Below are 24,899 nucleotides of genomic sequence, written 5' to 3' on the forward strand. Positions count from 1 at the left end.
AGGTGCCCTAATTGCGCAAGCCCTTGAGTGTGAACAGGCCTCTATTGTTCTTGTGTCAGCTGTCACGGCCTGGTGGCTGTGCACCTCTCTCTATGTGACATGAACACACTGCGGAGGCCACCTCTCAAACACAGATGACACCAGTCACGAGAATTTGTCCTGTTTTCATTATCTTGCTATCGTGTTTTAAAATCAATGAATTTCCAAAAGGCACTTGTCATAATAACACCATTTGTCATGAATTGCAACAAACAACAGGTTTTAGTCAAGTGACAGACTGATTCTAATCACTAAGGCAGCACACGATAGCTGAAGTCGTATTTGCTGAAAGGAGGCTGCAAACTTACTCTGCAAATTTTTTTTTTTCTACTCAGTAAACACTCTCAAATAAACCCTTAATGTTCAGCAACTGTTCAACTTCAATTGTGTGTCTGCAGATGATTTTCTGTGACTCAGGATGACTCCACATTTTCTTTTAGAGGCCGGGAGGCTTCCCGCTGAGGGGATAGTGGCATTGTGGGGCAGGGCAGGTGTGAAATCGATATCCAATCTCAACAGGGATAAGGAAAATGTTTTTTCCCTCCAGGCTCCTGCTGAGGTCAATGAATCAGTTTGGGGGGGGGGGGGGGGGGCTGCTCAATGAAGACTAGCTTGAGTTCAAAAAGGGCAGCCAGATATAAAGTTAAAGGGCATCATTTCCTGTGTAACACGACGTGCAAGGTTATGCAGAATTCAGCCGGCGAATAAATGAAAACACACAAGCAAAAACATTGTGTTGTTATTTCCACCACTGAGCTGCTGAGAAGTATGAAGAGCGGCCATACTCACAGCAGTGTGAAAGAAAAGGACGTGAAAGGTCGCACACCATCAAAAATGGAGGAGCAAACTGCCACGCAGTTTAACCTTTGACCCCAATCGTGACATCTGATGGCAGCGACCTCATCAGTGTTATAGCTGCTGGGGAACACATGGCGAGCGTGTTGGTAGGTGACTATATGGCAGAGCAGTTCCAAAGCTCTTTACAGAGGAGAGACAAGAAAGAGAGAAAATAGAAATTGTGTTTGTGTGTGTCCATGTTTGCAGTGGAGAGGTTGGATGCTTGGCCCCTCTGAGAGCCCAGTGCCCCTGTCTGGACAGCAGCTGTTAGCACACACACACACACACACACACACACACACACACACACACACACACACGCAGGAGGGATCAGATTTTTATTATCAAAGAGGCTGGAGGTCACGATGTAAATCTTTTTACTTGCCCCTTCCCTTAATCGTCCTTTTATGCCCCCCTCCCAAACACTCCCTCAATCCATCCTCACTCTCTTATCCCTCTGCTAAAATAACCCGGTGAGGTAAGCGCCTCAGGCATCCTGGGATGAGTTTTGTACAGACTGTTCCTTCGCTGCTGAGGAGTGTCAGAGCGGAGCGTGGAAGCATCCCAGCTCCAGAGCGCGATAAACCGCCTGGCCGTCCAGTCCAGCTCCAACATCAGACACACAGACAGGCGGGAGACAAAGGTAAGGACTGAGGTGAGGGGAGTGTGCAGGCGTTTGCTATCTAAACGAGCAGTGACAGAGGGCACCAGGTCACATCTAATGAGCTGTACACAGGGAAAAAGTAAAGATGCACTCTGGTTTTGCTGCAATGTGACACATGAAATTAATGCAAAAAATACAGTTAACACATGCAAGCAAGGAAGTATAGTAATTGTAGAAGCTCGAGCAAAATACCAGGAAAGGCACTGCCTGGACCCACAAAGGAGAAACACAAGACTGGAGACGTTTAGTCATGAGAAAATGGAGATGCCCTTGATATCGCTTTTAATTCAGGGCTTGTGGTATATCTATATATATATATGTTTAGAATGTATAGGAAACCTATAGAAGTGTCTTTCTTGCTTTTGTGACTGAGTAAGAAGTCGTATGTCTTATTTAGATATTTCCAGTGGTAAATGATAGAACAAAGCAGTAGTAGTATTGTTAAACATACTACTAATTTAGAAAAATCCTTATGATAAATAACATGGAAACGTGTGTCCATCAGGGGAAGATGATGATGATGACGACACAGTCTGGCCTGGATAATTTAACGAAGCAGAGGATGCTGCAGGCTAAGGCTCTGTCTCTGGAGGCCAGGGGAAGTAAGTTTGGATGCATGGATTGGATTTGGTTCCAGCTGACATGTGTTTCGAAACAGAACTGACATACACCGACATGACATCTGAAAAGAAGCGAATGCACGTATTGGTTTCTAGTAATACATGTATTAGTATGTAAGCTAATACACTTATTAGCTTGCAAACTGGTTTACATATTACATCAACAACTTGGTCTGCTCTTGTGTGTATTTACACCCATATTCAAACTGTCATAGTGTGTGATCACAGCCAGAGCTGTCAGATGTAATTGAGCCAAACATCAAAGTGTGTTGGTCCACTGCCTGGGGACACATACGGTGCGGTACACCCAAATCCCAGGAGTGCCGGTGTGTTGTTGAAATTCTCCAAACATTCCAGCAGGGACCATCCCAGTTGCACTGTTTGTTTTCCAGTGCTGTCTGCCAGCTAAGCTTTGAAACCGAGTCCCCTAAACTCAGCAAAATGTGACTCCCACCACTGAATTTTACACAGGCCGATCAAAGGCAGCTCCTCAAGGGTGGCACATGCCCAGACTTCTCTCAACACTTTTCATGTGCGAGGAAGAGGGCCACCCGCTCTTACACTAGTCTTTCATCCAAAGATCCTATTTATATGCCCAGTTACCCATGCCAACCCAGGACCACAACACACATTACGCAGCCCTTGACATCATCTTGAGGCTATTTCAGACCCTCTGCTGTGCCATGATAGAACACGAGAAGAGACCTGGAGCAAAAGCTGTGCAGATACCAACTTAGTGATGCTGCGCACGGTTTGGCTTTTTTATTTCAGTGCCCCTCAGCTGTTCAAAGTCAACAGAAACAAGAAGATCAGAGGAGGCATTAAGATTTGCCAAAGGTCCTTATTAGTCTCTTACTTTTCCCTCTCTTTCCAAATATCTGGCAGTTACTCTTATCATTGCGTTTGCACCAACAACCAAATGTCAGGATGCCTGTTTATGCCTGATGCCGTGCCACATAGCATAACAACCTGCAGCGAGTAGATGTCTCTGCTCTGATACTGCCATTCTGGAAAATGCACAGGGATATTAAATGTAATCACTTATTAAAGCGCCTCCGTTTATCTGTCGTGTTGTGCCAGAGGGCCTGAACCTGGGGAAGAAGATCAGCGTTCCAAAGGACGTGATGATGGAGGAGCTCAACCTTCCATCTAATCGAGGCTCTCGCATGTTTCAGGAGAGACAGAGGCGGGTCGAGAGGTTCACATTGGAGAACGCTGCCAACGGTGCTTACAACACCAACACTGTAAGGATCTGAGAGATGGAGCTCAGCACGTAATTAATTCCATCCTCTGAACACCCAAAGTGATGTGTTTCTGATGCCTTGTTAATGCTTGACAGTTTGTTAGTGTGCTGAACTGATAAGAGCCATAATGACTGCCCAATGTTCTGTGGAGTGCAGCAACAAATATCTAACTTTTGACCACACTGACTGCACCTGCAAAAATAGGTGTTTCCAGACTGAAGCCTGAAGTCGGTTTCGCAAGCTGGGCAGTTCTCCTTGCTATGAATGCCCCTTCAGATAAGTGTGTTTAAGTATTTGTGTAGAAAAACTTCCTCCCTCAGACCATCAGGATGGTGAACCCTGTCCAGGGTGACTGTATCTGAGCACAATTACAATTGCACCATGGCTTTTCTAATCACAGTCTGCCTACAAATGTCACATTTCACATTACATTTTATCCTTTTTTCCTAATCCTTATTGTTCACTCTTACTCTAATGATTATTGCACCTTAGCCTTTCGGCATGTATGCGAATCTTGAAATAAAATCCAACTTTCCCAGCTCCATTCAGAGGCCGCACCTCCCCCACAGAGCGTCGCAGAGCCACAGGGAGGAAAAGAGAACCAGGCTTTCTCCGTCCCTGGTAAGCATAGCCTGGTCATGAACCTTCAGAAGACTATAGCAAAGAAGGGCAGTCCTGACGTCCTTGCTCCAGGTAAATGGTAATACATGGTGATGAACGGATTAGCACAGGCTGCCACGAGCCATAGGACTCAGCACAATGCTTGGGCAGTGCATGCAGACTGTATCCCACTTTGATCTGCTAGTGTTCACTTTTTATATGGAAATGTACTGAGCAAATAAATTAGTTTTATTATTATCGGCGCCAGGAGAGTTGGCAGTTTGCAGAGCGCAGTGATCTGTAACCATCTTTGCTGAGCGCCGTTGTGTATTTGGCCTGACAGAAGGCGCTGCTTCCGATCTGACTGACAGTGAGCTAAGCTTTGTTTATTATCCGGGATTCACACTGAGATCTAATTACTGTAGTTCCTATTGTTGACAGGAGTGACATCAAAGGAATTTATATGTATATGAGATCCATTTGTTCTTTGTCGGGGCTTGCTTTCTTTTTTTTTTTTTTTTTTTTGAAGTTATCTAATGGGGTTTGTAATTAGCTTCAAAACCAAAGGAATATCCATTTTTCTCAACACAGGGGACCTTCATTTGCTTCGTTTGAATGTAAAGCTAAAATTAGTCCAAATTAAAGTAACACTGTTTTCTCTTTACTCACAGAGGCATGTCATTTTACCCTCTGACATCAGACTTTTGTTTCTGTCAGGATATTCTGGCCCTCTGAAGAAAATTCCTCATGAGAAGTTCAACGCAACAGTAATCCCTAAATCCTACTGCTCCCCATGGATGGAAGCCCTCGGAGGCAACGACGAGCTCCTGAACGCCCTCAATACCCAGCTGCCCCAGCTCCCACAAGGACTACAGCCTGCCAACTACAGGTGCTTCAACAGGTAAATCTGCCTTACCGGACACTTCTCAGCTCACTCAAATAAACCATGAATTGTTAAATCCCTCTCAGTTGGGTGCACAGGCGCTGAGACGCACTCATCTTCAAATAGACCCACAGATGACCGAACCACGTTACCCATCACCATCATCTCTTCCCTTGGCTCCACTCCATGTTTCCAGTTTGAAAATGAATCCAGTCTCCCTCTCTCCCTCTCTCTCTCTCTGCATGATGGCTATTTTGAATCGTGGCTCTTGAAAGATGATCCACTGGTGGGGCCGCAAGCTTTTAATGCCCCCCACAAGACAGATTACGCACGAAAGAGAATCACCTTTCTCATGGCACCCGAGGACTTACATCATTCTAGCACGGCAGGACAAAAGGTTAAGCTTGGGCAGATGGAGAAGTGGAGAATATGTGAAAGACAAACTCAAGACTTCACTCAATTAAGGCTGTCAATCACTCAGTTTCTGCCAGCCAGTGTGGAACTGTACCCCCTGTGGAGGGATCTGTTTACGCCCTCAAGATTACTATGAAGTGATGCCTTAATTAAATCTGAACTCAGCAGCTACAAAAGTAGAAAAGGTGGAAGTCGAGCACACACCCTGCTTGAGTCCTCCTGAATCTCACTTTTTTTAAATTTTTTTTACCCTGTGGACAGAACCATTTTTAATTATTTGTTTTTATTCGTTTCTATGCCGGTCCAGCAAATTATTGCTTTATGTGAAACCGGTCCATAGCGCAAAAGAAGGTTTGGGACCACAGATCAAAAGATTTCCCCTCTTTAAGAGCCTGCGATGTATGATATCCAGGGTCCACCTCTGCCAGGAACATGAAACAATGCTTTGAGCCCGCTGAGTATAACCTCTCCTCTCTGTCCCTCAGATCTGCCACGCCATTCGGGGGCGCTATGGCCAGCAAGAGGGTGATCCCAGTGATTAGCTTTGAGGCAGTGGAGCCTCAGAAGCTGCCCAGCATCGCTCAGGAGCGCATGTGTCGGCGGCCCAACTTCAACAGAGCACCCAAGGGATGGGGAATTGATTACAGCCCTGAATCTAACGAACTATGAAAAGGGCCTGATCAGCTAAAGACTGAAGCACTGACCTACTCTGCGCTCCTCTCCTCCTACAAAGATGATCCCTCTGTTAATCACTGAGGCACTGCAGGGGGAGAGAAACGGAGCGCTCCTGCATGAAATATGAAGTGGTTTGCTGCTGCTGAGTGGTTTGATCAGCGGCTCAGAATGCTGGAATCAGTTCACTACCACAGTAGAGTTCAGAGGAAAGCCGCCACAGGCTGAACCTGTCCTTCACCCATAGCAGAACCCGATCCCAAAAATGTCTCAATACTCGACTCCCCCTCCTTCCAGTCTCCATCTGACACTCACACCTTTATCCCCTATTGTTGTAAAAGCTACTGCAGGAGGTACCAGTGCTCTTACACAACAGTTAATACAGCACAAGTATGAATGAATATGCACTCTGAAATGATTGACAAAATTGTGTCATTTTAATGACAAAGTGAGAACAACATTCAAAGAAAGCCTGACAATAAACTAAGTCGTTATGCTGTGGAATATTAAGATTGTGTCAAATAAAAAAAAAATATTCAACGTAACTGAAAATGAACAGGTTTAAAAATGCTCCTCAGAATTTTACTCCATGTGATACTTTGCACGATGCGACAAATACAAGTTTAACCAACAGTATACACGTTTATATGTACAATGGCTCCAAGAACAGGAGCCTGTGAAAACCATGTGGCCCCGATCGCACCGGCTGGCACTCTCATGTCTCCAGTCTTTTACCATGTTAACTTCCACCGTTCAGATGCTGTTCTGGTGCTTCTTAACTGCAAGTAGTGACAAATTCATCTTGTAACATCCTGGTTGTCATCTCTCCAGACACAGATGGTCCTCGTTCAGTTCATTCACTGCACTGCAGGTGGCATAATAAATCCGATGTTAGCCTGTAAGAAACTGTTTTCTGCGCAGTGCGTTTTTCACAGGAGTAGTCTGCAGGTTTCAGACCCGCCGACAGCATCTGAGGTGAAAGCAACCGACCAGGCTTGACGAAAGAATAAGAATGACACCTAATCACAGTATGATTTCACTTTAGCAGCTAATCGCCATGACGGGAGCCATGCGCGGCATGAGCGCCCATGCGCTGAGGATCCTGGGACGGGTAGTGGATTTGACCAGGAGGTCTCATGCTCATTGGAGGGGGCATAGGTGGAGCCATGGGTCCCATGGGGTGAAACATTGGAGGCCCAAAACCTGATTAAGCAGATATAAAGAAATAATACAGCATTAAGCGCCTCTTCTCACTGTGTTTAAATTGTTTACATCGTGCTAAATGATGATGATGAAATGAATTGTGTAAACCAATAATAACACATCAGTACTACCAAAGTTGATGACATAATGAAGTTTACTTACAATCTTATATTTGACATATTTTACTATGTATGTGATGTAAACTTCAATTTTGTGATGAAGGTGATGACTTTACCTGGAGGAGGCGGGTTGATACCGGGAGGTGGGGGCAGAGCGATGTTCATGACAGCAGGAGAGGTGCTCGGGTCCAGGTTGAAGTAGTTTGCAGGAGCCTCTTCATCTAAGGCTGGTGGAGGAGGAAGAGCTGTGGCACACACAGAGAAGTAGAATTAAAGAAACAATGTGGCAAATACATCTCAGCGATAGTTCCATTTTAATTTCTTCTATCGATCCCAATAATTTTCTAGTACATACAACCACCATTGCCAAAAAAGTTGGGACTTAATGCAGTCATTTGCAAACAAACTGTGTTCACCAACAATGATTGTACAAAGTGTTCCTGAGCCCGTGTAGCAACATCCTTTATACAATCATGTGTTCACACAGTGGTGAACCTCTCTCCATCCTCGCTTGTGAAGGACTGAGCCTTTCCAGGATGCCCCTTTCATACCCAATCATGGCACTCTCATCTGTTACCAATCAACCTGTTTACCTGTGGAATGTTCCAAACAGGTGTTTTTGGATCATTCCACTACTTTCCCAGTTTTTTGTTGCTCCTGTCCCAACTCGTTTGAAACATGTTGCTGCATCAAATTCAGAATAAGCAGATATTTACAAACATCAATGAAGTGGGTGAGGGAAAATATTGAATATATTGTCTTTGTACTGTTTTTGATTGAGTGCATGTCAAAAAGGATGAGCAAGTTAAATTCTGTTGTATTTGTTTTCCATGGCATCCCAACTTTTTTTTTTTTTTTGCATGACCAAAAAGAAAAGAAACAAATCAATAACGTATTAGACAACGCTGAAATTAAACAATACTTCAAATAAACTCACATGACGATGTCACTATTCTCTTACACACACACACACACACACACACACACAAATTCCAACTCGATCTGTTTGCAGACTCACCTCCAGGAAGTCCAGGTACAGGGTCAAGCCTGGTGCCCATCTCACTGACACCATCTTTGACACCCTCCTTCCCTCTTGCTGCCTGAGATCTAAAAAACAAACCATTTAAGTTACATATGTATAAATCACATCAGTTACTTTGATCAAGGCCACTAAATGGTGTGCAGCAGCAGAACTGGATCAAGAATAGAAAAGTGTCCGGCCCTGTAATATTGCTCTCTAATAGTTGAAAAATCACTGCAGACAGTAGTTTGCTTTCAGTTGTGGCTGTGATGTGGCATTAATCCAGGCGCTTACTTTCAAATACAGCATTTAATAAGCAAATCATCACATCTCCTCCCAAGTGGTTCCACTAAGTGGGGCTGTATGGATGCTAAGAATTTGTATGAGATGGCAGGAGGAACTAGTTTGGGTTCTGCACGATGCATGACTGCATGAGAATGGACTCTGTGTCTGGAGCTCGGGCTGCTGATTGACACCCTCATGCCCAACTTTTACCTTTGTGATCAGCTTCTTACCTTCCCCACTTGACAGTGAGCCTCCGTCCATTAATGATGAGTTTGTTGAAGGACTTCTCAGCTGCCATTTCAGCTGCCTGCCGCGTGGCAAACTGGATGAAGGCACACTGCTGCCTCTGGACTATGGTAATGGTGCGAATCTCACCAAACTGGTAAAAATGACTCCTGCAATAAAGCAGACAAATGTCCAATTGACTCTAAACACTGGAAATAGAAGGTATAAAATTGTAAGTCCTTTTGATGACATTCTACTATATTTACAACATGAGTAAAACTCACTGTCAATGGCCACAGGAAGTTGTACAACAGCATATGTAACGAATAGTGAAATCCTTACTTGAGATCTCCATCTGTGACAGTATCTCCCAAACCCCCGATGTAGAGGGTGCTGATGGACTTGTCCTCCGGTGGGTCCAGACGGGGCATAGTTGAGGCCCGTTTCAGCAGTTTGTCAGCGACTGGATCGTTGATGCCGTAGTAACGGTCCTTTATGTTCTGGTCGGCCAGAGGGTCATCAGGGTCTGTGGGCTTCTCATGCCTGTGTGAAGAGAAGAACCAGAATGAGAAAAATGTAACAAATATAAGGAAATTACAGTCAAACTGAACCAGAAGAGCAAATCAATTTCTATTTTTCCTGTAATTACAAGTACTAATACACTTAAATTGATATAGGAAAAAAACAAAAAAAAAACAAAAAACAAAAACACTGCTGCTCACCACAGTACCAAGTTTGAACCCTACAGAACTGTAGCTGTCAGCTGTTTAAGGAAGTGTCACTCACCTGTACGGACACTCCTCTCCTCTCTTACACTCTCCCTTCACCCAGAAGGAGCAAATGTGCGGCCGGTTCCTCTTGTAATACGGTGTGGTCCGGGCCAGTTTCAGCAACATATCACTAGAGCTGGGCGCTTTACCGAGCTGGCCCACTGGCCGTGTGCCGTCAGAGTTGGCTATCTGAGAACACAGAAGTCCAAACACACATGAGGGATCAGTGACAAAAAGAAATCCCAACCTTTGAAAGAAACACAAACTACTTGCCAAGTATACAGGAAAAATGACTAATTACTGACTGTTTCAGCAGATACTTGATATTTAAGGACTTGAAATTGGGGACAAAGAAAAGATTTTGGGGACAAAGAAAGCATTTGTCTGCTTCAGAAAGCAATCATACCTCTCTCTCCATGTTCTGTGTGTAGTACTCTTTGTTCACATCTGACCTAGGAACCTCATCTTTAACTGATAGCCCAGTGTCTCTGACCTGAATGGGCAAACCTGTAAAACAAAAGGTCCAACAAGGGGGGTTAAACTCACATAGTTATACGCTATATGCAAGCCATAAGAAACAGGGAGTCAGTTGCAGAAACTCACCATACTCCAGGTCCAGCAGACATGTCTGACAAACATTCTTCATTTTACTGCAGGTCTGACAGACCTCTGTCTTCTTGAAACGCATTCGTGTCCCTGGACACCATCGGAACACAGTGAAAGGTCGAGCACAGATCTGATGGACACATAATGAAAACAATAAGCATTCTGATGGGGAAGATGCAGTAAAATTTAAGATAAACTATGCTGAGTGTTGAATAACCGAGACCAAAAGTACAACCCTGACACCAAAAAAATATTATATGATCATTCCCCCCCATATACTCAATTGAAAACAACACAATGATAGTATCATGATTGGGTATGAAAGGGGCATCCTGGAAAGGCTCAGTTGCTCACAATCAAGGATGGAGCGAGGTTCACCACTTTGTGAACACAAGATTGTAAAAAGGTTATTACCTCATGGGCTCAGGAAGACTTTATAGACAGCTCTCTATTAACACAGTTTGTTTGCAAATGACTGCATTCTGTTTTTAGTAACATTTAACACAGTGTCCCGGCTTTTTTAGGAATCGGGGTTGTATTAATGCAAACATACCTTGCATTCCTTTCCATACTTCTCCTTGGTCTGTAAAGAAAAGCATGAACATATCTGAGCTCCACTGGTATCAACACTGCATGTAATATAACCAATTCAATCCAACTCATCATGATGACAGGGTAACGTTCACTCACCATACGGATGTACGGGTTTTCTCCTAAACATGTCTGACACAGAATTGGAAAATCCTGAAAGACAAAGGAAAACAGATGTTAATTTAGTAACAACCAAGCACCATATCTGTTATTCATCCGAGAGTCCCTGGACGCACGTTATCTGAAACAGTAACTTGGCCGCCATTTTCTTTCACTTTCTGCTGTGGGCACCTTGGCGAAGTCACATTGGCGAAGTCACATGTGTGAATACAAGGGGTGCACTGGGACTTGCTCACTCCTACTTTGCCATCTGTTGAAGGATGCTGTTTCAATCTGAGTGTTAACTGCTGAAAACGACCTTGCCTTAATCCGCCCCACTGACAGCATCAGCACCTACACCTAAATATAAGCAGCTCTTATGGCCCAAACGTCAACTACACGGCGTAGGGTTGCAAAGTTTATATTCTGATGTCACGGTAAAACTAACACTGGCCAACTGCCCTGTTGTGTCATGCCTCAAGGGAGGAAACTAATTTGTTGCCTTATATAGTCTTTAATGTAGTCTTTAAGAGGTTCAAAAATAGACATTTTTGATTTGCAAACAATAAATTGAAGAGTGAAGATCTAATAGATATATATACCGACTTCAGTTTAGCTCAAATGTAAAGTTGGTCTCTCACTAACGTTACTATGACCAGCTTGATGAATGATGACGACTGACAGCAAGCTCGGCTGAAATAATACATCAGCAATTTTACATACAATTAAGAGTTGTTTATCACACAGTTCTCATTTTTTCTGACATTTTCTTAAGTCGTTACACAAAGCTGTGATTGACCTGTGAGGCAAGCTAATATGGTCCTTTTCTATGAGAGCCTGCTAAGCTAATATTACAGTTCAATCTTAATGAGTTTGACATTGCTGCGAAGATAGTCGGAAATAACTCGAACGTGTAGCGGATTGGCTCGGTTCTGCATAACAGCGTTATGAGTGGCACTTGTTGGCTGACCAACGATACTTGACGCAACTTCGTTTTATTATTGTCAGCCTGCTAATGCTAGCCTTGATTAGCTTAGACAGCTAACCTTAGCACAAAACACGTTGAGATTAAATTAACCAAGGTAGTCTGTTCTTAGTCCGACTTCAGATGTTATCGTCGATCATCTGTAGCTCATTACTGCTGATTCCAGAATAGACTGTGATAATCTGTGAATTACCGTTTCTATACCGTGACATGTTAGGAAGATAGCCTCCACGCTTCTACTACCAGCTAACGGGAGGCTAACTAGCTACCAAGCAAACCCGCCAAGTTAGTGGCAATCTGGTAGGTTTTATGGTCATGTCGATTCCTCGAGTTATAGGTGAAATTATTTTATTTTAGTAGTTCTTATTGTCCTATAAACTATTATACCGATGAAACTTACCGCGTCTTCCCAGTTCTGCCTATTGTAGGTGTTGGATCCCAGGGACGTCGCCATTTTGCAGAGCGTGAGCCAAACGGGCCAAACAACCGACGACACAAGAGGTGTCAGACCACAATGCACCGCGCCAGAGAGCCACGTTTCACCTTAGGGTGTCGCCCTATTTCAAGAAACTATCAGACACAATCTAATTAAGAGAAGGAAGTAAATATAAGAGGCAAATATAAATATAAGGAGAAAAACAATATTGGTCGTGAACTTAACAATTCTGGCATCTGCAGTGGAGACGGATATAATACATTTACTCTAGTATTACTCTTTGCACAGTATTTGCATTTAATTTGAGCATTCCTATTTGCTTGTACTTCACCAGATTTCAGAGGTAAATATTGTGCTTTTTATACCAGTGCACTTGAGACAGTTATAGTTACATTGCATATTAAGATTTTAGATACAAAACTTATTATCAGCTTACAAAATATGATGCAATGTTCTTAATAAACAACCCAACAGTGATAAAGTATTTAAAACTTACAGCTCTGATATTTCAATATCAGAGTGGTCATTCTGCAAAATGAATAGTTTTACTTTTGAAATTCCAAATACATTTTGCTGATCATGCCGCTGAACTCTTACTTATGCAAGATTTTGAACTAATTCTACATTCTGGCAGTACTTCTTTAAATTAAGTGAAGGATGTGAGTATTTTTTTCCACCTCTGTGTGTGTGTGTGTGTGTGTGTGTGTGTGTGTGTGTGTGTGTGTGTGTGTGTGTGTGTGTGTCAGTGAGGCAGACAGACTGATTGGCTGCTGTGTGTGAGCTTCTATAAGCCAATTGTGTAGTCCACTTACTGTTTATCTATCCACCTGTTCCAATCCAGGTCAGGGTGTCTTTGCTGTGTGAAACTCCAATTAGTGGGGCAAAGGATGCTTGAGATTACGGATGGGCATTAAGCTCCTAATGTTTATTTAAGGTCAGGGTGAGGTTGTGGAGTCAAAGGACAGGGATTACATACAGGCCTGAGGAGCTGGCAATTTTTTCATGATGCATAGAGGTCAGAAAAGGACGTCTGCTGTGCTTTTTCGCTTCTTCCAGACAGGAAACATTTTCTCCTCTGCTGCTGTTGATATCTGAGGTATATTCAGTGAGTTCAAGGTATAATCAGTCAGGTGACACTAATTATTGATCACTGGTGTGATCATATTTCCACGAGAAAGGGTTAAACTGAAATCTTTACTGGCCAGCTCTGCCTGTTTCCCTTGGGTGTGCAGTCCGTGTCTTGGCCCGTGTTCAGTGGGACACCAAAGAAACCTTCTGAGCGTGGCCTTCTGTGTCTTAATGAGTCGTGTGACCCTATCTCCTCTATCATGTGATGTGGATGAGACAGCCAAAGCCATTTTGAAGGCGGACTTTGTCTTGGATTTAGCCACTCTGTAATCAAAATCACCAACCTCATGAGTCACAAGGTCAGAGGACGCGTAGGTGTACCACGACCTCAGAGCTGCTTTGTGCTTTTCGGAGCTCCGTTCCAGAAATGATATCCTCGGAGTGACGTTGATGGTTCTGTTGACACTGTGACATTCGTTTCCGCTCATTTATAATCAAATTTCATACTCATGTATAGACTATGTGCTGTCCTAAAACTAAAAGCCAGGTATCAGTTTGCTGTGCAATTCAAGATGTGGTGCCAGAAATATTATAATGTTATATTCTAATAGAGATGTTCAACTCAAAAGATAATGAAAATATCCAATATAAGCATAGCTTCCCAGTAGTAGTATAGGTCACTACTTAAGACATTGAACTATTAATTTTATAGGAATACTGGAGTGATTGTTTTCGTTAGGCGACAGATTTTAATTAATAGGGCAATTCCCCTTTGGTGCAACACTGATTATACATTAGGAGAATGGCTTGTTGCTTAATCAGCATGGTGTGGTGACTAATCATCACGACTAACCCTGAGCTCTTGTTCCTACATCACAAAAACTTTCAGGGTAATCCCAGTATCACAGCAATTAATGCATTTCCACACGGTACATCAAAGCCGCTAGCATGTCAGTGCTGATGAGCAGGGATGCAGGTAAGATCCTGCAGGAGTGATCGCACTGATTTCTTTGAGGAGTTGTGTAGTTTGCATGTATGCGCATATCAAGAGACAAAAAAAAGTGCTGCGCTGGCGCCTCCTGTCGACAGTTATGGGCCACTGCCGGTGCACGGAGCCGCAGAAAGAGAGAGGCATTCTCAGATTTCCCGATTTCTCCCAGCCGAGTCCGCTGTGCCGCTTCCACATTACGACCGACAGCAAACCGAGACGACGACGACGACGACATGCGCCCAGCGTGCCTCAAACCCGCATTCGTTTCAGCAAGCCAGCGCTGTCTCACATCCACGCCGACGAGGTGAGTACACCGACACGAAACAAGTCTCGTCGCGTTGTTTTCGCACATGTTTGATAGACGACCGAGAGCCTCGCCGCTCGGTCTCCCAGGCCAGGCTAGTGAACGCTGTCTGGCGCAGACGGAGAATGAGGCCAGTTTTTCGGCCTGGCTGGGAACATAAAAGCCCCGGCGGCGGAGCGGGGGGCTCGGTGTGGCTTTCGGCTCGTCCGTATGGCAGCACAGAAAGGAAGCTAACGTTATGTGTGTGCGTTTTTCAAAGCGGGTCGGGTCGAAGTTTGTGCTCAGGCAAACAGAGAGCTGTGTCCCGGCTGCTCTGTGATTTAATATCGGAATTCCTTTATCCAGCCGGACACCATAATGCAGCCCGGAACCAGCGACAAGCGACTAACTTGTTTGTGTAACTTTGTGGCAGCTGCGGCGGACAGAGCTCCATCAAATGCTCGACCTCAAGTTAGCTTTAACAAATCTGCAACAGCGTAGCGACCGAGCCACAAACGGGGCTCTGGAACGAGCCTCCCGCGATGAAAAGGCCACACGATTTTTGTGTGCAAATTCGAATGAAAGCTCGAGACGACCGTCTGCCCTCTAATCTAATAGCACTGCACGTGACAGAGGGGCAGAAAAGACCACCATGGGCACGCAGCGGCCGCTTCAACGCTACTCGATTTGTCCAAATGATTTCTGGGAACTTGGGTTAATTACGAGCGCTGATTGCAGCCTCTGCGTTATGACACCGACTCTTGTGTGGCGACCTGTAGGACTCATCTGCAGGATCACTGCTCCAAACACTGTGAGCTTTCAAACTATTTCATCCCATGAAGATAAACAGAAAGGATCACCCTGACTTCACAAAATCATTGTGAAGTTTGAGTTTTTAAAAAAGTAGGGCTGCACTGACGACGAAGATATGCATGAAGCTTGTTCGTATGTTGCTTGTATGTGCCATAACAGCTGTTTACACCATGCACCAGCGATGCAGTGTCCTCTCTTCAGTAAGATCTGCCTTCACTGTGTGAGGCTGCTTTGTTACTCTTGTTGTGTAAGATGGAGCAAATGTCTGTCTCCACCGAGATAGCACCGTCTATTAAATACTATAAACACTTCGTTCTGGAGCAAAAAAGGGGCAGTCCAGACCTGCCTGAAATCTGTGGCCTTGGGGTGTGTGCGCGTGCAAGTGTGCACCTATAGTGAGTAAGAGATTACTAAATGAGAATGACTCACGCTCTGAATGTATTTGGCAAAGTCAGAAGGACTTTCCCTGCATTTCGCCTCAGCTGCAGAAGACATTCCTGTGACTGAAAAGTGCTGTCCTTCTGGTTTTATGTGTCATGAGATTTATTTGACCAATGCTTCACACTTTGGCTATTTCCAAGCCATGTGTTGTTTATCACATGTCCCAGCCGTCATTTGTAAAAAAAAAAAAAAAAAAAAAAAAATGTAGGGCTTATTCCATTTGCAGATTAGATTAAAAAATGTGTGGTTGCTGTCATTTGTTTGTCAAATTTGTGGAGAGCTGAATCTTAAGTTGCGTTCTGTTTATGTGTGCCAACTGTTTGTCTGGTTGTTCTAACCCTCCATCTGACTGCTCCCACTGGCTGCCAAACATGCTGTGATCTAGCGCTTTCAGTTGATGAAGGCTGCCACTGCTGCCGCAGCCATTTGATCATATATCAGCCTCTCTTCACTTAGATATATGCCTGTGAAACGCTGCGACTGGGTTACAATGCCTACACACGGAGGTTGCTAAAATACTGTAGGCATCGCGCAGTATGACAGATCACGTCACCGAGCAGAGTTTGGCCGTTTGTCAAGAACGAGACATGATCACAGACGATTCGTCATTTTAGATTTTAGGCTTGAATGGGGACGAAGAGAAAGAATGTTGCGACTTATCAATCATGGCTTTGACTGCTTTAGTGCTACTTATCTCCACCTAGAGGAGGGTGTAAGTGTAATTGTACTGCAGTAAATATACCATTGCGTTTAATTCAATGCAAGTTATCTGTTGGGAACTGCAGTGCCCACCAACATGCCAGCTCTTGTATTTTTCCATGTCAGTGCCCCTTGTATCCACACTCAGTGTGTGGGGTGCAGACCTCTCTTTAGAGTGGGGCTGAAGCCAGGCATCTTTCCAAAACTCAAGTCTCCCCGACCCTCTCTGCTGGGCATAAGCACTGCTTTATGCCACAGTACTGCTCCCGATGGTACTTATTCATATATTACTACAACACCACTGGCTCTACTGGAATCTACAATTGGACGTGCACCCAAAATAGCCCCGCTGTTTGACAGACAAGCTCAGATGCTTCCTCGCTAAATCAAACTTTTTGATTAATATGCCAGAACGCACGAGGCAGGCTCTACCACTGTAACCTGCAGAGTGGTTTATATTGAAGTGCCGTTTTCTGCCTGGAATGTGGCTGTGGCATTTTCTGGCTTAGGCCCTGATATCGTGAGGGATATTGGAGAGCGGGAGCAGAGTAAATACATTTGAAACAGCACAGCACAACCGAGTATTAGCAAATGATCCGATAGCATCTGTAATCCTCAGGAAAACCTGGAGAGTTGTTTTTGAATAGTGCTCGCCTCCATCAGATAGTTGGCAGGCACTGGGGGTGTCCACATGTGTGACTGGCTGGCTAGGCTAGCGGTGCGGCTGACTACAGTATGCAGGCAGATCAGATTACTGAACGATTAGCCATGGCCTCCTGTCCCCGGCCCAGGGAAATGATTTTCCACTGTCATAATTCCCTAGACTGAATTACGCAGGCCAGTGACTCAGAGATACTCAATACAGGCCTGAGTACTGCACGGCGTAACTGTTGCTCTCTGGAGAGGGGAGATAGGTTGAGAGTGGTTGTACCATTGAGGACAAAATAGTTTTCTAATTTGAATTTCTAGTTGAGCCCCAGTGCTCGCTCTCAAGCATGAAAGGCATGGCAGCCGAGCATCATTTGTGGAAAATGCTAAAATTCATTGTGATTTTGGGACTTCGACACAAAGGAGGCAGCAGGAAAACAGCCTCGAAACTCTAAACTGTCCCTCACACATCCTTCTATTGTGAAGTCGTACGTCGAAAATGTGAGCACATGTCAGATGGGCAACGAGGCAGTGTAAATCAAGCAGGCCTCCAGTGGAATTTTGCTGAATGGAAAGATAGACGACGGGACAGAGAGGGAGGAAAAGTGGGAGAGGCGAGCCGGTGGAGGTAAGACCATGTTTCCAAGGTGCTTACCCCCCGAGGCAGGAATCCGATACATTCCAGAGGCTCCTGTGTCCAGACGAATAATGGTGACTAGGGTGTAGCGTTTCATCAGATGACACATGATTGGAGAGTAAGTGCTGGGAAAGTAAGAGCTATGTCATAGGCTCAGAGGTAGCCAGCTCTGGTTGCCGGAGGGATCGGGAAGTATGCCAGAGGAGCAGGACAGGTTATGTGAGATATGGATTTGTCCCCAGCCAAAGACAGTGTGGTTTTTATAGCTCCTCTCCTTATCACACCCCCCACGCCCACTCGCCGCCGTTTAAATACAGACATTAACATCATTTTAGGCATTTAGGTGACACTCTGAGGGAAGCCGTTCAGTTGTCTTTGGTAAATTATGCTCCACTGTGTGCAGATAAGGCCCAGAAAGGCAGTTGAACTGAATGAGGACTAGCACTTAAAGAGCTTCTGACAAATAACCAAAAAGTCAGCAGATCCTGCTCAGCCGCTCTCCAGACAAGTTATGGCACGAAGCCGTTTTCTTCGTTCCGTGGGTTTCTGAGACCTGTGCGACATTGCGCTTCACTGGGGATTTTGCAGCCTCACCTGAGTCCAGACGGACACCTGTGACGGTGCAGCATGAAGCGGCCCGGTCCATGAGCCTGATTTAATTCTTGGAGTGGAGTTTTTCAACCCCAGAAATTTGTGTTCAGCAGCTCCTCAGCTAAAGGCTATTTATACTGCAGACACAGAAAAATACCCTGTTTTATTTAGTGGTCAAAAAACAAGCTGTCGAGTGTTAATGGACTTCACCTCAGCCATTCCGGCGGACCCTCGGGGTACAGAGCATTCATACACTCGGCTAGGGAGCTCTCTGCACTCGCCTGTTAATGAAGCCATTTCAAGAGATGGAGAGATGCAGTAATGGGAACGCACTACTTCTCTGCGGGATATTCCAACCCCGTCCTCATCATAAGTGCTATCAGTCATCGGATACGATTAGATTTTTTTTCTCTCCTTTGTCCGTTCAGCCACTCGTAAGGCTCCTTTTCAGACTCGGACTTGGAGACGTACGTGTGTGTTGCTTTCCGTGGCACTGGGACACATGTAGCGTTTATATTGAGAAAATTGGAGCATGTTGTATTGGGGTCAAGGTTTTGTACTATTTCAGGAGAACAAGAAATCTGTGATGAAGACTGTTCTGCCGGAGTATGTGCAAATGACTCTGTCACTTTGTCTAAATGTTAGACATTAGCCTTACATCAGTGGACCTATGGCTTGATGGTAAAAGCTCACTGATGTGAGCACGGAGGGCAGACAGGTGGAGGCGGGGGGGGCGGTGTCTGTGTGTTTACCCAGTTGTCTGGTGGCCTCGGCTGGGTCTGACTGCACTACAGATACCACACACATACTCTCACCTACTGTAGAAGTGATGTTTACTGCCACAGTCACGCATGCCTCAAGTTGTACGCCGTGTTGCTGTACATAGTATACAACGTGTGTATAGTACATAAGTGGAAAGTGTAAACTGTACATGTTTCCCACTGAGACAACGCGCACAAATGTAATGTCAAATGCAGAATATTCCAAATCATGATTATACAACGTGTGCAGTGTTTATATGATCGGTATCATATCAACACTTGTCAAAACAATACGCTCAGTTGTCAGTTTCTTCAGTACACCCACCAGAACTAAGAAACTGATATAAGTGGGGTGGACAAAAGACTGGAAACACCTTTCCGGATTCAGCAGCAACACAGACAGCAGTCTCTAAATTGATCATAAAGTTGAATCAGCATCTCTCTAAAACAGTTAAGATCGAAACTGAACATTGTAACCCTCATGGAGTAGGAGTCAGTGCAGAGCTGTTGTATTAAAGTGCACTGGTTTTAGTTTTGTGTACCTATTAATGGACGGCTAAGTCAATAGTCCGTGTCCGTATCTTGTTAGCAGTTGCAGCTGTCTGTGCTTGCACTGTTTGACTGTTCTTCCTGAAGCTTAAACGAGGTCACAGCTGTGACCCGATGCTGTCAGAAAGACGATGTTCAGTGTTTACCAACTAGAGTTTGTGTTTACAGTGCTGTCATGATGAGCACTGATATTGTAGGAGAGTGAGCGAACACCTACACAAGGTCACACAGAGGTTTCAGTTTTCCTTTGTTAGCCTGTGATGATAGAGACTGTTGTTAGCCTGGACAACAGTGCAACATCAAAACAGGCACGTCTGCGACGCGGCCTCTCTGTTCGCCATCCTGATGCTCGATCAGACCAGGCCCGGGCATCGTGACATCCCACCAGGACGGCAGAGCCTAGTAAACTTTAGAAGGGCATCTGGTGCTCGGTGCCCCTGCTCTCCTCTCTCCCCACCCCTCTCCCCCCATCTCTTAGCCCCAGAGCAGACCACGCCACCACACCACAGCAAGTCATCTGGTGTCCAGTCGGCTCCCATCTGTGAGTGCATTTGGCTCCACTGCAAACAAAGCATTGCGGCATGCGGACGTCCTCGGCTACATCTAACCAGCTCAGGCCAGCTATCTAGCTTAATCTTTGGGTGGAAACTATGACTGCATTGCCAGGGCTATGGGTCATCTCCATTTCAATTCATTAAATCGTATTGCGGCATTTAGAATCCAGCGTAACAAACTGGCCGCAGCTGATGGCATACCTCCTCTCCATTTTAAATTGGTGAGGTGGAAAGAATTGTAATGGTGCCGACCCGAGGTTTAGCTGCTGGCAGCTTCAAGTGTACCCCTCCACTGATCCGAGGCGGTGCCGTGTCTGCCCAGCCTGCTGTCTCTCATCCATCCTGGGGGGTGTGTTTGTGTGTGTGTGTGTATGTGTGTGTGTGTGTGTGCGTGCGCCCCTGTCCCTGTCTGTGCAGGACAGGTGTTGGCAACCCTGAGGTCAGTCCAGATGCAGCTGCGGTACCTAGACGGAGGGACGGCTGGAGACTGCAAATGGCAGCAGGATGAATGAGCTTTGTTTTGTCAGGTTTGGGCCAGTTTTATTCAGAGGGTGCAGCTTTGAACGGGGTCAGTGGTGACGGTCAGGTGGTGTAACGGCTGGCTGCTCTCAGCGGGATGTACAACAGCCGCGAGCAATTGGTCCTCACAGAGAGGCTCGCAGGCTGTTTGGGTAAAGAAGCTAAACTAAAGGAACCATAGTGGGGCTTGCAAGCCTGCAAACACAAACACCACCCTACCCCTTCTGTGAAGTGTTAAGTGGCCGGATATGTTTGGTGAATGGGACACAGGTGTCGGGGCCGGGCTGTGTGTGCGCCTGGCCAGAGGTCTGTGTTTGTTTGCTCTCTGTAATGGCCCCCAACTCTTTGCTGCAGCTCAACCAGAGCTCATTGGCTCTCAATGGGCCGGGGTGGAGCCCCCCCCCCCCTTTTTTTTTCTACTACTGTGGGACCGAGCAGTGGATGAACTCAAGTCAAGAATCTGATAATGAAATTCAAGACATCCCACGACACAATGTTGAGGCTACACGGTGAGCAGGCCTGGCGCTTTTTGGATTCCTCTTTCTTCCTTTATTCTTGTCTTTATCCCTCCGTTGCCTCTGATCTACCCCAGCAAAGCAGCCGTTTGAAGTTGTCAAGACTCTGGCTTTTACTGTTGAGTCCTCAAAGTGCTTATGTGACAGGTAGAGAAGGGCTGGAGGGGAGTAATGTGACTCCCACATAGTCCACAGCCTCCCCAGTCTCCATCCTCCACGCCCTTGTCTCCCACTCGCCTCCCGCGCACAGGCTTAGTCTCTGAGGTGATGTCACTCCTCTGAGCTCCCTTTTGTTGAGTAGCAGCCCAAAGGTGGGCTGTGGGCTCTGAGGAAGACACACACACACACACACACACACACACACACACACACACACACACATGCACATACACTGCCACCACAGCCCCATGCTGTGTCTCCCCAGGGAGCACACTGGGGTGAAGTAATGGCTTGTTAACCCTCAAGCCACCTCCACGTTCAGACGTCGTCCCGTCAGCAGTGGCTGCTATCAGCGCCGCGATCTGATTGTTTGAGTAACCCCGTGGCCTCCCCAGATGGCCAGGTCTCTGAGCTTGTTCATGATAACCATACAGTTAATATCTGGCCTACATAGCGCTCTCCCAGCTTCCTGTCCCCCCGCTCCCCCCCCATCAGACTCTGCTCTCATTTCTCCCTGCCACCCTCTGTGCTATTGTCTCTGACGCCTTCTCCTGAGTGCCCCGTTTTATTTCTTTATTTCACTCATCTTTTTAAATTCCAGAATCCATTTCGTTTGTCCCCAGGCACAAAGGGTGATGGCTAGAGACGGTGTCGCAAATTAAATTTGCTCCCCTTGGACGTGGGCACGATGGAACAGTAGAAGGAGAGCAGGAGCAAAGAAAGCTGGAGGAAAAAGCCCATTTCCTATGCATTACTGTCTCTTTCCTCGGGGTCTATAGAAGAGTAACACCAACACCTCTGTCGGTTTTTTAATTTTCTTTTTCTCGCTCTCGCCGCCGCTGTTCTCTGTTCTCACGCAGCCTAACCTGAAGGTCTCTCTGCTCTCTTGCTACCACCGCTAACACAATCTGACCCAGTTTATTAGTTTGGGTCTAGTGAATCATTAATCGAGGTTATCTAACTGTTCCTGTAATGATTCCGCCGTGACTCGTGTGTCAGAGGCTCTCTGCGTTCGTTACCGATCAAGCTGTACCCTCGTGCTTCTCGTCCTGCACATTTGTACTCTATCATAACCATCTCGCGGAAGAGGCATCGTCCCTCAAGCCAGACTATATGTTTAATAGGTGTGCCGTGCACTGTAATATGTCATTGTGTCAGAGCACAATACGAGGACTAAGTGCACTGAATGCAAATTAATCTTGTGGGATGGCAACAGCTGAATAGAGTGTGGTTTTGGGGAAAGGAGGGAGCAAAGGGAGGGACAGAAGGAGGGCTAATAGTGGCGACAGAGAAGAGAGGGAGAGAAAAGAGCATGTGAGGAGGAGGAGGAGGAGGGATGTGGGATGTAGTCATCGCCAGGCCCATTCATCATGCAATGCCTGCTGGGATGCGCTGGGGTCAGTCCCGCACAACACAATTACAGCCTGTTCTGGTGTGTTGTGCTCGGCTCCACTGTGTTCCGACGATGTTCTGTTGTCTTTTGTTAGATTTCCTCTGTTCTGGCTCCCTTGTTTTCCCCTCCGCGTGTTTTCTTCTCCGCTCTCTTCTGTACGCTTGTGTTCAGTGGCAGATTGCTCATCTCCTCTTTTTTTTTTCTTCTCTTGCATTATTTTTGAACTCGCTGCTCAAGCTATCACTAAATGATCTGCTGCAGCGCTTTGAGCAAAAACATCTCAATTAGCTGAGCATTTGTTGTGTTTTTGTTTGTTTCTTTGAGGCTTAAACTCTCTACTTTGTCTTTTGCAATTAATTGCCGTATTTTTTTTTTTGACATTTATTTATATATTTTTGGCTCATGTGGCGCTGCCGCTCTCTGGGCTGTCGTACCAGCAGCCTCCTTTCATCCACATCTGACTCGCAGCCACTAGCTTGATTCATGATTGACAGGCCTGGTTAGCATGGGGGTGTGAGATGCTAGTAAGCATGTTGTTTACCCTGCCTTCGTGACAGGCCTCTGTGAGCCCACAGATGTTTCCAGAAAGCTGTAAATATCTGCTGTGTGCTCTAATGTCATCTGACAGCATATATCCAGTCATAAGGATATCTCTTGTCTTCCTGTCCGCGTCTATTCTTCATGCAGTGAAGAGGAGTTTTCCCTGCCAGGAACCCTTTTAGGTGGTCTGAAGGCCTAAATGAAAACGTCACGCGAGGATTCAGCAGCAGCAACTTTTGACGGCCCATCCGGATATTTTTGTTAACATCACAGCGCACGGCAGGGCTTTGTGTTGTCACGCCGACTTTGCTGAAAAACAATACGTGGGAGAAAGCGTAGATTTCCCGTATAGATGGATGGATGCTTTGATGGGACTTTGGAGCCCCTTGCTGCATATATTTAGATTGAACTCTTCGGTGCTTTAAGGAACAAACTTTATATCAAGTCTGCCATTTCTTACAGACGCAGTGAGTATTTTGTTCTAGGTGTAATCACTTAGTCGGAAGTGTTGGTTGCTTTTTTGATACCACCTGTTTAAAACCATCCAGTCTCCCTTAATTAGGAAATTAGGAAACAACTGGGAATGATAATAATTCTTTGTGCCTTTTTGTCTTCGTGCTGTGGCATTGAAAGCCGTATGAAGTATGTTTTTTTTAAACCAGTATTATATCCAAGTCTAAATTCTGATATTGTGTATACACTATTCAAATTTAAATTAACATTTGGAAGGGAAGAAAAGCATTTTTGTGTTTCTGATCATGATTATGATTAAAGGGATTTAATACGGTGGCTGCAACTAACAGTTATTTTCATGATTTGTTCATCTGATCATCATTTTTCCAATTATGCATTTAGATTATGAATTCATATGTTCCCAAAGCCTCGGTGGGTTTCTTAGTGACGTCCAATCAACAGTCCAAAACCTCAAAGTGTTCAACTTACTTTCATGTGTGTCAAAGAAAAGCAGAAAATCTTCACAGTTAAAAAGCTGGAACGAGCAAATGTTTGGCAATTCTTCTGAAAAATGACTTTTTAAGAACAATTCTAGTTGTCATCTATAAAGATAGTTGCCAGTATCAGCTTTTCTTCACTGATCTTTTCAGTGTTTTCTGACAAAGTATGTAATATATTCTTTATGATGTAAAGAAAACTGCGTCAGCAGATATGAACGGGTCACACTGAGCTGCTGTCGAGTGTAGTTTGTGTACGTCTTGTTAGTTAATGAGTTCTAAAAGGTTCCAGTTCTGTGTTTTGATGTTTAATGAAGGGCTGCAGCTCAAATTAGGCCTTTAATTAATGACATCATTAGCACAACCGGTCTTCTTTTGTAATATGTTGATTGTGGTGGAATATTTATGCAGCTAAAGATCTTTTCTGTTTTTTACATTGTAGTTTCCTCATATGTAGTTTTGACTATTAAACTGC

At 45.1% G+C, this 24,899-nt stretch overlaps 3 protein-coding genes across 3 annotated transcripts in view; 2 read left to right on the top strand and 1 right to left on the bottom strand.

Annotated features, from left to right (window-relative positions):
- Positions 1–1,438: 1,438 nt before the first annotated feature.
- On the top strand, positions 1,439–6,432 carry LOC143326126 (myozenin-2-like). Its single transcript, XM_076739617.1, has 6 exons — positions 1,439–1,519; positions 2,046–2,142; positions 3,241–3,404; positions 3,944–4,025; positions 4,722–4,905; positions 5,787–6,432. Exons 2-6 carry the CDS (start codon positions 2,052–2,054, stop codon positions 5,968–5,970), a joined length of 705 nt encoding a protein of 234 aa, XP_076595732.1. The 5' UTR covers positions 1,439–1,519; positions 2,046–2,051; the 3' UTR covers positions 5,971–6,432.
- On the bottom strand, positions 6,389–12,370 carry rbm22 (RNA binding motif protein 22). The gene is made up of 11 exons (XM_076739616.1): positions 12,278–12,370; positions 10,893–10,946; positions 10,756–10,785; positions 10,200–10,332; positions 10,003–10,103; positions 9,613–9,785; positions 9,169–9,369; positions 8,832–8,996; positions 8,314–8,402; positions 7,412–7,540; positions 6,389–7,176 (listed from the first exon to the last, which is right to left on the bottom strand). Exons 1-11 carry the CDS (start codon positions 12,329–12,331, stop codon positions 7,022–7,024), a joined length of 1,284 nt encoding a protein of 427 aa, XP_076595731.1. The 5' UTR covers positions 12,332–12,370; the 3' UTR covers positions 6,389–7,021.
- A 2,118-nt stretch (positions 12,371–14,488) lies between these two features.
- The window catches only part of LOC143325577 (bifunctional heparan sulfate N-deacetylase/N-sulfotransferase 1-like), a 41,359-nt gene continuing 30,948 nt past the window's right edge, over positions 14,489–24,899 (top strand). The window contains exon 1 of the mRNA XM_076738749.1: positions 14,489–14,676. The gene's annotated coding sequence lies outside the window, so the exon portion shown is untranslated. The remainder of the gene's footprint in view (positions 14,677–24,899) is intronic.

Source organism: Chaetodon auriga, chromosome 9, assembly GCF_051107435.1.
Source record: "Chaetodon auriga isolate fChaAug3 chromosome 9, fChaAug3.hap1, whole genome shotgun sequence".
In the NCBI taxonomy this organism is placed as follows: Eukaryota; Metazoa; Chordata; class Actinopteri; order Chaetodontiformes; family Chaetodontidae; genus Chaetodon; species Chaetodon auriga.